The sequence below is a fragment of the Poecilia formosa genome, unplaced genomic scaffold (genome assembly GCF_000485575.1).
Source record: "Poecilia formosa unplaced genomic scaffold, Poecilia_formosa-5.1.2 Scaffold34, whole genome shotgun sequence".
NCBI lineage: Eukaryota > Metazoa > Chordata > Actinopteri > Cyprinodontiformes > Poeciliidae > Poecilia > Poecilia formosa.
Genome location: NW_006799973.1, coordinates 1,310,662 through 1,323,474, shown reverse-complemented (window position 1 = coordinate 1,323,474; position 12,813 = coordinate 1,310,662). Strand labels below are relative to the sequence as shown.

The window sequence follows — 12,813 nt, the reverse complement described above, 5'->3', positions numbered from 1 at the left end:
GAAGAAATAATCCGGTTTTATTTTCCTTCAGCAGAGTACAAACTTAGATTTAAGTGAACTCGGAAAGGAACTCGGTTCGACTTTGTAAAATGCAAATGTGCAAGCGGGTTTTAGGTTTACCAGCTGCAGAGCTCGCTCCCTTCAGGGATGAAAAGACTCTGATTCTAGGTTCGCCTGGCCCCCGAAGGGACAAGCTGGACCTTTTCTGGCTTAATTCAAAAGAATTATGTATTAGGCCCTGATCGTCATTATTCCCCCGTACAACAGAGGACAGAAGACAAAAGGTCCAACCAGCCAACAGGGGCGCATTTCATGTGTGATTCATGGTTTTGTACGTGCTACTCCATCTTGGCGCGCTTAGGTCTGTTTCACTCACTGTGGTTCTGACAGTCAGCGGGGAGGAAAATCTTCATAGCATCACACATCAGAGAGTGATTTGGTATTTGGACCAGCTGGAATAATGATATGATCAGTGAGCACATAAAAAGCGTCTGAGGCGCTGTCGGTCTAATGGAGTGAAAGGACAGAAATGTCTTTCCAAGGCTCTGACTCACTCCTTCAGACCAGGCAACGAGGGGAAATTGGAACCAGGAAACAACGGAGAGTGAACGGTCGGGTGGACGGATGCAGATGAGGAGAGTGGAGAAAAAAAATAAAAAATTGCGAGCTGAAAATTGAGCAGCGGTGTGAAGTTTTATGGGTTTGCGTTTAAAAGCCATTGTGCAGTAAAACATTGATAGGCTTTGTATTTGGGCTGTGAGAAAGTGTTTTCTCCTCCACAGATTTATTGTGCTTCAGCTTTACTGCCACACTTAAATGTCGCAGATCACGGAGCTCATTTTAAAATCAGATAAAACCTGAGTAGTTCTCGAATAATGATTTGATTTGTGAGTGTAAAAATCACATCTGAACCAATTTGTCTCAAACCTGACTCTAAAACTAATAGCTGGTTGAGCCAATCCTCACTAGCGGTCAGATCATTGTCTTGCTGTTCAACACAACTGTGATTAAAAAGGCAATATGATGTACTTTCCAGGCAAACAATGTCATTTTATAGCACAATTAAGTATCCTACCTTCATACGGAATAAAAATCCTGTATTTACCAAACATAACTTTAAAGAAATTTGACTTTATCACCTTGAAATTGCACCTTAAGAAGCTCCTGCTCTTCGGTAAAGCAATGCCCTCCCATTATGCCACTTACAACTGTTCTTAAGTGAGTTGGACTGAGAGGTAGTTTGTAAAAGTTCAGCAGTTTTTTTTCCAGACATGCATTAGTTTTTATACCAGAAGGTTTTGTCCACAGAACAGCTTCCTGTAACTCCTGAGGATCGTTGAGATGTTTAATTTTGGTTTTGCAGCTGTGCTAAACAAACTGTTTCTGCCCCGGCCTCTTTGTTCCCGGTAAACTCCTGCTCAACTGAGACATGTGAAACTGGGAATGCTGAAGATGATGCTCAGGATTCCTTTGTGACATCCTGGATGAGTTGTTTGCTGGCGACTGGGAATGCTCAGCTCTGTTCAGTGTTTCCTCTGTTTGTGGGTCACGGCTTCCCCTGTGGTCTGCCGACGTCTCTGAGCCTCGAGAAGGAGTTAGTAAAACTTTTCACAGTGATAGATGTCAGTGACTTCCTCGTTTCTTTAGATTAGAGGGTGAGTGCTGCTTTTTGTTTAGTGACTTCTTGACTCTACAGATCGCGTAGGAATGTTGTAAATCAAAATTAATTTATTATTTAACAACTGGATCTGTTTTATCACACAGGATCTCATTTGACCAGGTTGGTTTCCCCACATCATTACAGATCCTCTGCCACATTTACATTTATTTATTTATCTTGTAAAAAATGAATCATTTAAAAATTCCATTTTGCTTCATCAGCAAAAATGATCAGAAAACAAATTAACTGAATATTCTTAACAGGTATGCAGAGCAGAGTCTGCATGATTGCGTGCAAAAACACAGTTTTCTGTTTTTTGTGACTTTAAACCCCTTCCTCATCCATTACTCCTCACCCTTCCAGCCCTTTTTTCTCTTTTGCCTTGAAAAAAAAAGGGATAAAATGGAACAAATTGGGGAGGAGGGGTGGATGAGTCGTTGGAAAAGTTACAGACAAAAAGAGGAACACTCATCTTTGTGATTTAATTTGAAGTGAAATGTCAGAGGGCCGTGCAAGCTCTCCAGTGACAGAGGACAGGGAGGGGCAGGGCCTCTGACACGACACACACACACACACTCACACACACGGGATTGTACACACAAGTGAAGATGCAGCACATTTACTACATTTATTTATGCAAAACTAAAATGCACACTTAGCAGAGAGTGGAAATAACTAGCGCAAAAGAAGGCAACTAAATGAGAAAAGTTTCCACTGATTTGGGGTTGAAAGAGAAAAGAAGAGGATCAAGATGATTGTGGGAGGACAGATGAAATGAGTGTGTGAAGAGCAATGGAGGAAAGAGTTGCACACATGGGGAGAAAGTCAGTAGTAAGAGTGCAGAAAGATGGAGAAGGAATGACTGCAGTAACTGATATCCATGGACCCTAAAGCGAAAGAAAAGCTGGGATGTGAAGAGAAAGGAGAGAACGGGGTTAAAAAGAACACACATGCACACCCACACACACACACACACACACACACACACACACACCATCTCTCCTCCCCGGCTCCTCTCATGGTCTGTCTTTCTACTTTTCTCAGCTCGATGCCCTCAGGTCAAATAACCATATCTTCATCTCAGCAGCACTTGTCATCCAGGGACCGCGGAAGAAAGGAAAAAAAAAAGGAAAACTCAAGCTCATCCCCGGACTTACTTCCTCTCTCTTCCACACACACACGCACACACTGTCCCTCCTATTAGCAGCTGCCATCACGGTTCACAACTTTCTAACACACACGAGGCCCTTTTTAATCAAACATCATGTTCAATTATGTCCCGTCGCTGGAAGACAGAACGGGACGCCGCCGCCGCCGCCAGAAGGTAGAGTTAGTGCAGAAGGAGATAAGAGGCTGACGTTGGTGCGTCTGCCTGCCAGATGTTGGTTAAAATTTAAATCTGCTCTGCTTTACAATCAAACCTTTCCAATCACTTTCAGCGACTTCCCAGTGTGGTTTGATGCTCTTAATATAATATAAAATCTGAACATCTCTACACGGAGTCGTTCTGCACCGGCGGTCTGCTTTCAGGTCTCTTTAAAATGGAAATCTCACTCACAAGCGTCAAAGCATCAGAACAATGTATAAGTCTAATTATGAGCCATATTAGAACTGAGCCATAATCACTCACAGATGAATGAATTTAACTGACCCAGGAGTTGACCCTCGCGCAGTCACGCAAGCACACACATAGCGAGCAGAAACCACCCCCCAAACTCTCACACACACACACACACACACCCTCAAGGTGGCCTAAATACATTATAAGGCCTCGCAAGAGTATTTGTAATAAGAACAATAACTTCTACTTTACCAGATAAAAAACCTCGATGAGATCTACAGTCTCTTTTACAAAAGAGGCCCAACAAAACAGCATCACCATTCAAAACTACCAACATTTACATTCAACCAGAGAAACAGATTCATTTAGCCTCAAAAGCGTCAGAGCACAAACTAATAAAATCAGCTAGTAAAAAACATGACAGTCAAAAGGGGTTCAAGTTTTTTTTTTTTTTTTTTTTATGTTTCTTGTTGCATCTTGTTATAACCACAGACCTCAGTGTATTTTATTGGGTGTGTTGTATGTGACAGATCAACACAAAGGCATCTATAGCTGTTGAGTGAAAAACAATATGCGGTAGCAGAGCTGCAGGAAGTGAGAAAAGCATGTAACGTGTGATGATGAACATTTTAACTAGAAATTCGACTAAAATTACTTGCTAAGATTTTGTGTTTTTGCAGTGCTGCTGTATTCACATTGAACAACTTCTGGATAAATTGTTGCCACGTCTTTCTTAGATTTTGTTTTTTATATTGTTTATTTCCTTTTAACTCTTCTTCCAGTTTCTTTTTAAAGTCTTTTTGGCTGTGAACACAACCGTTTGACCTCAGTCACATGAAATAAGTCTAGATTTTGCTGTAATTGTTTGTTTTTTTTTCTTGGGATTTGGTTTTAGCAACATCGACTGTTGCTAAGCTTGTTCACGGTTCAGGCAATCGGCTCTCCTAGATTTGGTTCTAAAAGTTAAAACATGTTTGGCTGACATCAGCTGAAGTTCAGTCAGACATTTACAGAATCAAATCTTAACCCTTCACACAACTGTGGCAAACATCTAGTTCAGACTGGTGAAGATTTGTCTTAACTGGGGAAAAAAGTGGGGAAAAATGTTATGTTTTCACTTTGTATATTACAGCGTTGGCCACTAACAGAGTGACAATAGTGTTTAGAGAGAGCAATGAGGAGTCATTAAGAGGAAGGAGATGCTGGTATTGGCACAGTTTTTACTCATTTTAAATTACATTTCTGCTAGTATCTGTTCATTTCTGCTGTTTCACTGTTTTGATTGTCAATCTAATGCACAAATACACCTGTACATTTTGAACATGTTTAACTAACCTACCTACCTGCACATTTATTTGGACCAAATTAGCTATTCTTAATAACTGCACTGTACTAATGTTAAAATGTTTTGCTATTCTTTCTGTGATTGCTTTGCTTGCCTTTCACTTTACTGCTGTTGCACTTGAAATGTCCCTGTTGTGGGACAACATTTCTGTTCTAGAGGTGCAACAAAATGGCATAGATCAAAAACATATATTAGCGGCCTAGTCAAAGGACAGAAATCCAATCCAGAATTCTCGGCAGAAACTGACTACTGGTGTTGGCAGAAGTTCTCCACCCAGTGTGACTGAGTTTGAGTCATCTCATTGTGAACAATGGGCAGAAGCGCAAAGTGTCCACATGTGCAAATCTGGTGAAACTTGCCATAAAAGAGTTGCACCTGTACCTCCAGCGAGAGGAGCTTCTCCAACATGTTGACTCAGTGGTGTTGAATATAAGCACACCGAGTTCAAACATCATCATTGCTTTACTGTGAGTAATTCTGTCGTGGATTACCATAAACAATAGAGGAAAAACACGAGAAAAAGGCATTTAAGTCTCCTGAGAAATGAGAGGTGGGGCCTGTTATGGCTGCTTCTCGTAAAGTCAGCTTTCAGCTACTATAAAAGATAATAATCCTGTCTCCAACCCGTAACTATATATTAGACGTGCCTTTGCAAGCCCTCTGTAAATCTGAAGTTATTAGTTGAAAAAGTGACCATGCGAAAGCTGGATTTGAATATCCTGGGAAGGATCCCAAGGCTCTTCTGCCAGTGCCCTAATAAAGGAAGCGACACGCTGCACAACAGCCTGAAAATCGTTTTGTATTGAACAACTGTTTTGCAACACAGTTATTTGTTAGTGGCCCTTTTGACATGTCCTGCTGCGCACCAGAACCGACACCGAGACACAGAGACGTCGAATGCAGCGAGAGAGAGAGAGAAAAAGAGAGAGAGAGAGACGGAGAGAGAGAAACCAGGATGTTTGTGGAAGTCAGCTGTACTTTTTAGTTGCTGTAATCGTGGAAAACGTGTGGAGCAAACTGTGCTAATTCAGCTGCGCGTTTAGGTTTATGTGCATGTGTGAGAGCGTGAGGCTCGTTTCAGCGACGCTGTCTGCTTTGAACACAAATTAACACCTCGTTTATGTGTGAAAGTGACCGTGAGTGTCTGATTTTAAAGAAATGAATCCAGTCAGAGTGTTAGGTCCTGTATATCCTGCGGCGTTTGAACTGAATCAATCCTTTCACCTTTCAGAGTTCGGATTTAAAACCTGCTGATCCACAGAAAAATATCTGTTGTTCCCTGAAAATAGATTTATTTTCTTTCGCTCTCTGACGCCGTTATTTCCTTGATTTATTTGGTTGGTTTTGGTTTTGAAAAAGCCTCTTGTGTCTGCAATTGTAAAACTAACGCCAGCAGTCAACCAGGTTCATACGCTGAACTCTTTCTCTCCCCTTGTTCCCAGAAATGCACGCTGACAAAAAAAAAGTAAATCTATTGCCTGAATTAAAGGAAGACCTCGATCCTTTGAGTAACAATATAAAGTTATTCATGGAGAGGCTCAAATTGCATCTTTCTTTGGCCGTTTCTGATTTCTGTAAAGCTCCAACCTCTCAGTTTTTTTCTTACTTATAAAAATCAGCTCTAGCTTCATAAGCAGAGGTAGCAATGAATCTGAAAAAGATTTTGTCCCTTGTCAGCAAGTGTGTTTCTTTGAAACTTTTAAAAACCTGTCCTTTTCACTCATCACAAAATAAAAGAAGTCAACCAGGATTTCAAGATAACAAGACTTTGATACAAAGTAAAAAAAAAAAAAATTACATTTTTTTTATATTTCTAGTAGAAAATCTTGTGACGATGATAAAAATGAAAAATGTCTATTTTCTTCTTTCCTCTGTTTCTCTTTTTGGCCTTTAGGATTATGGGTAATTTCATTTCTGTCTGGTGTGAGCATCTGCTGTCATGATTTGGGCTAAATGTAATATTAGCATGTGCAATGCAAGCTTATAACACTCAGGATATATTAGCCATTAACTGAGCTTACTGCTCTGTTTGATAATCAGTTGGAATGTATGTGATTAATTGAAAATATTGGCATTATATCAATAAACCGAGTTGAACCGAATTGAACTATTGCACTCCAAACATTTCTTTGCTGTACGAATGTTGCAAACAGTGACATGCAGTTGTGATTTCTACATTAGTGTGCTAAATCATTTTATTTGTTTAGACGCAATACAAACAATCAAGCAACATTATCACACAGATTGATAATCGTAATAAATCTGTCAAAAGGCTTAATTTGCATCCCACCCCTCCAAGTTGACCAAGCATTAAGCAAAAGCAGACATTTTCAATTGGTAACCGGTGATTCAGAGCCGTAGAGGAACTTCATGCTCACCCTGGCCCAAATTCACAAAGTCACTGCATCCACTAAACATGTGCAAACCAGCATCTGTCCAGTCGTCAAAGAAAGAGCGGCCTGGTCGTACCATGGCCTGAAATGCCCGTTTATGTCACTCACTGCGATCACCTCTGGCTGCTGCGTCTGTGTCTGAAGAGAAGAAAACTACGACCTGATGCAAACATGAATAATGTATATTTATTCTGGACCAGGGTTATTCTCGTATCAGCCAAAGTTTGAGTAATTTAACGCATCCAAACAAACAAACTTTTCATTGTAACTTGATTTTTATCTAACATGATTGATCCATCAGAAAAAAATAAAATAAAGATTTGATGATATGAAGCTCATATAAGTAAGACAGGATGGAAGCAGCAGCAGCAGCCAACTCAGTCTCAGTTTTTCTGAGAATGTCATTGTAAGGGCTGAAAAGTGCTGCAGAAAATCCTTATTCTTTCAGATCAACAGTGTAATGAGTGCAATTTATAGAAATACAGACACAACTCCTCAGTTTCCAGAAACAAAAAAAAATACAGAACATAAACACACTGTGTGTTGGCTACAGTGTTATGGGGGCAGCTGAGATAAAATCGCAGTCAGAACATCAACAGCACGTACTGGGAGTTGAGTGGGGTTAAGTCAGGAACTTTGATCATTTTAATAAGCTAAATTATAATTTTAGACCTGTGTGTGTAGAGTTAATCCCAAAAACACCTGGAAGCCACATTTGCAGGAGATCAATACTTACCCCGGATAGTTTTGGATGGGTGGTCCAGCCCAGCTCTGAGGTAGTCTCTGTGGTGTCCAGCAGCATCACTGGAAGGAGGAACAAGCAGAAACATAGACAAGATTTGAGAAAAAAAAACAAAAAAAAAAAAAAAACATCTGCAGCGTTCTGTTTAAAATAATTGCTTGAATCTTGATAGCTTCATGGAGGAACAGCTTGAGCACCGAAGTAAGACAAGAACCCGTGAACCAGAATCAATATTTGAAGATTTGAGAACAGCCAACCCTTTGGGACCCTGGGATCCCATCAAGATCTGAAACTCTGTTCAGTACATTAGGTATTCATTTTCAAGAATCCTTTTAGATTAAGAGTTTTTGTTTGATATCCCGCAAAGTTGGAAGTCGCAGCACAGTTTGTGTAGCTGCACCACATTTCTTTTTGATTTTTTTTTTCCTTTCCTTCTCTGCGAAGTGAAATCAGGGCAATCTCCAACTGCGTGCATCTGTCAAACCCCATAGCCGATTCTGAGTGATGAAGCATTTTGGCACAGACTTCTGGGATTTAGTAAATTAAAACTGATTGACCTGCAGGGGCACCGTGATTATAAACCAAATTTCCAAGATTAAAAATGCAATGACAGCTACTGTTACATGTTTATAGAAACCTGCAGGTTTTACCCTTTACATTTCCTCCATTGGATCAACATGCCTACTGCTCAACTTTTGCTGCATGTCTTATCAGAAATGCTTTCATTCCCTCAGATGATCTGGAGAGAGAGAGCAATGAGGATGAGGCTTTTTTTTTTTTTTTGCGCTTGAGGGTGTTTTCCCATAAATTTGCTTTTGGGGGTTTAAGTGCTTTAAAAAGCAAACTGGCAAAGAAATTACGCACACTCCCTCACACACTCACTGACTGGCTCACTCTCACAGAGTGACTTTAATGCTGAGTGCTGCATGCTGACACATGGCAGCTTCCCACACAGATTCGAAGCCCTTGAATTTTCCATTAGTATTCAGAAACTGTGGCGGTTGCTCTTCATTCAGCTTGGCACAGCCTGCATCGGGGGAACTGAATGCACGCCAAAGTTTGCCGTTGACGCAGAGGTGGCGAACGCATCAGACTTCGGGCCTGCGCGCTCGGAGCTAATGGAGGAAAAAACACAGAGCGCACTAATCACCCAAAGGGCTCCAGACACATATTCACAGACGAGGCACCGTGGGAGAGAGGAACCATCGTCCGCTCTTTACAGATGAATAATTCCTCTCATTGTTGTTATGTTTTTGTGCTTTCATTTCCATTTAATGTCATCCCGTTGCCTACTGGAGAAACTAACGGCTCTCTTTTGCTCTCCCTGACAGCCAAACAAAGATGGAGTAATGGTATCTTCTGAATCCGTTTGCACACCGGGAATTTAAAAAGTATGCCAACCCCCACAAACACAACAGTGACCCACAGAGAACGACAGATACATCTTTAGTCCCGGAAATGCAGAGAGACGTGCACAAAAATCTGCTGCCTGTCTCAATAAATCAGACAACCAAAAGAACACGGTTATCTCCTGTAGCCCCTGACACACATCTCTGTTCTCCGGCTGTTCTGAAAACTGATTTTTTTTTTTCTCCCCCCTTCTCTGTTTTGCAGGATTAAACTCACAGATGGAGAACCCACAAATCTGTCCGGCAAGCCTTCATTCCTCAGTGGGTCTGTCTGATTTCACCCACCGGCTTGTCTTCATGTCAATCTCATTAAAGTCACAGATTTTCCATGGACGTCCTCCAGGATTTGAGGTGATACAAGCTGCATCAGCTGCTGGAATACAAATGGACTGTGACGTGTTTTTAGGTTCGTGCAGCACAAATAGCCAAGTTGTCGAGGGGAGCGGAAGACAGCAAGCCCACAGAAAGCACACAATTTTACAAATATCTGTAAACAATTTTTGTTTTAATTATTTTGATTACACTGTGTGCGTGCGTGCGTGTGTGTGTGTGTGTGTGGTTACATCCCAGTTCTACTTTTCCAAATTTTCTCTCATGACAACACCAAACGTTTGTAATTTGTGCAAAGTGAAGCGCAACTGTGGAGCAGAAGGGAAAGTGGTTTGCAAACACAAATCTTAAAAACGTGACATGCATTGCCATTTAACCCCCTTTATTATGATACTCCTAAATAATATCCAGTGCAACCAACTACCTGTAAATTAAATGTGGAGAAGCTGCAGAAATCCCCAGCTGATCTTTTGCTGGGGCAACAATTAGATGCACTCTATATAAATCTTTTATGGAGAAGTCGGCAAAGTGAGTTTAGACGAAGACTGAAGTTTGATAGATGGAGACCAAACAAAGTTATGGTCTGGTGAGACCAACTTTTAGTCTCCATCAAAAACGTTGAACGTGGAAGAAAACGTAAATCTGAACAAACCAACCCATGAAACATGGTGATGGCATCATTATGCTGTGGCCATGCTTTTATTTCAGCCAGGACAGAGGAGCTGGACAGAAATGAAGGGAAACTAAATATAGAGCAGATCTGGAAAAAAAAAAAAAAAAAAAACTTGTATAGCCTGTTAAAGACTTAAGACTTGAGCTTATATCTACATTTCAACAGGACAGATCTGAACATTGCAGGACCTCAACCTTTGAGGCCTGGATTTGAAGATCCCCGGTTTTGATGAAAGCATATTGATGCATTGAAATGACCTAGTCAAAGTTCACATTCAAATTCATTTGAGAATTTGCAATAAGACTTGAAGAAATATCCTCCTGACTACCAGTAGTTCATTTGTGTCCTCTGTAGAGGACATTTCTAAACTTGAATATCTCCCACCCCCTGCATTCTACTGAATTAATTCCTTTTGGTATCTGGAGAGGACATTTAGGGCTTTTCAATGATAACACATATGAAGGGGTGGGATTTTTGTACGTACTTTTTCCAGTTCATAAAAATTGCGTTCATCAGTAATAACACATTTTATGGGAAGAGACAAAGTAAGGGCATAAAACCTTTTATTACCTTACAAAGAATGTGGGATTTTAAAAAAATGGTGATTGGACAATATTTTTTTTCTTGGTAGTCAGGAGAATATGTTGGCATGTGTTCTCCATCTAATCTGACAGAGAGACGGCTGAAAAACATTTCAGATTTCAAAGACATGCGTCCTTTTCCCTGAAGTTCCTGTGACAAGTTCCAGGGGGATGAATACTTTTACAAAGATCTGCGAGTTACAAAACACATTTGCACCACATAAGCTCACAGATCGTGTGCTGTGGCCTTATTAAGTATCATCCTTTTTACATCAAATAGATCACACACAAACACACACATGCATAAGTAGCGCAAATGTGTCATTGCCGATTCATTTAGCCATCCTCCTCGGGCGCAGCCATGCATAAAAAACACGCAGCAAACAATTTTGACATTAATATTTATGCGGCTGCTATTTAGTTTCTCGTCGTGGGGGACCCGGGCCCTCGCGTCTCCTCTGCTCTTTTTCTGCTACAAACTTGTACACGAGGATTACATGAAGGAGAGTTCAAACAGCGTCACGTGTGTCTCATTGTGTGACTTAAGCGCGTTGAATTATTCATCGCGACATGCTGAGGTAAGAGCAGAGAGCTGCACAAATTCCAAGATTACTTGGGGCGGAGGGGAAAAAATCACCGCTCATGTGTGTCGTCGCCCGAAGAGAAAGGGGGACTTTCGGACATTCGGGTGGTCGTAAAAGCCCCTTTATTTAACTCCCCGTTTGTGGCATCTCCACAAAGACGTCCATCTGAGGGACGAAACACTCAAAAGTTTGTCCCCAACAGTCGGAGGAACCGCTGAGTCTGCAGTCTCCACCTGAGTGCCGTCTTAATGCACGGAGGCCCCTCGCCGGTTTTCGCTCCACTCTCTCTTGTTGGAAAAGTTGTCTACCTCCATCCACCCCCGCCTTCCCCGTCTGCCCTCTGCTTTCTTTTTTTTTTTGTGTGTGTATTATTCATCTGAAAAGTGACAGCAGGGTATGGCATCTCTGAACATAAAGGAGGGAGATAACGCTGTGCTCCATTATTGATGCTGGATTTGTTGGGAAAGTGCTTTGATATCCAAGGCAAAAGAAAATGGGATACAATAGAGTAGAAAAAAAGGTTCTGGTTATGAAAGGAAAGGGGTGATATGATTGTGCTTGTGCATATGAATTCGTTTCTCCTCTCTCACTGCGCATGCCGTGGGTGTAAAATGCTCTTTTCTCTTGTTGCAGAGGTGACCTGCCTTACTTTCTGGCTGTCCCCTCTGCCTCTGGAGTGTGCACTTCAGCTGAATGACCCCCTCTCTGCTCTCGCCACTCACGTCGCCGTGCCCAGCACATTTCCCTCTCAGTGTGGCCATGCATGCACTGACACCCTCTCCTGCACTAAAGTGTTGTTCTGTCGCCTATGTTACACCTCTTGACAGCACATGTATGCTACTTTACAGCACGCTTTTCCAGAGCTCGGCCCGGTGCTCAGCGAAGGACTTTGCTGTTAGTATTTCGCAAACACTTGAGAGATGCGAGTTTGAATCACGCTTCTGCGTCAAAGTGGAAAGGAGAGCGGACGGAAATGCATGGCGCCTTTTGAGAGTGTTTGCAGTTCTTGGACTTTTATCAGTTTGCAGCTGCAGAGTTGATTGTTTTTCATTGAAATTGTGAAGTGGAACTAAAACTAAAAATTTTTTTCTTTTACATCTATTACGAATTAAAATTTGAAAAGTGAGACGTGTATTTCAATTTTTCCCTCCCAAGTCAATGCTTTGTCCATTTTACTACAATTACAGTATTCAATAATTGTTCTCTGTAAAATAGGTCAAGCTCACTCAGAGTGAATGGAGCGTGTCTATGAAGTCTTACTGAGGGTTTTTAATTGGATTTTTGTCTCTGGACTTCACTAGGCTATTCTAACACATTGATAAGCTTCAACTTAAACCGTTTTATTGTAGCTGTGGCCAGGATTTTACTCCAGCCATCGTCTCGTCAACTTCGATCAGCTCTCCTGTCTGAGCTCAGGAAGAACATCTCCTGCCACCGCCATTTTTCACCAAAACGTAATTTAGGAGTGGTGTGAATGTGGCAAAAAGAGAAACAAAACACAACAAGATGACAAAAAAAAGAACAAAAAATTAAGC

General features: G+C 41.3%; 1 protein-coding gene across 1 annotated transcript in view; it reads right to left on the bottom strand.

Moving 5' to 3' along the window:
* Window positions 1-12,813, bottom strand: part of ephb6 (eph receptor B6) — a 59,308-nt gene that overhangs the window by 34,802 nt on the left and 11,693 nt on the right. The window contains exon 2 of the mRNA XM_007550076.2: window positions 7,696-7,763. Coding sequence (XP_007550138.1) covers window positions 7,696-7,763 — 68 coding nt within the window. The remainder of the gene's footprint in view (window positions 1-7,695; window positions 7,764-12,813) is intronic.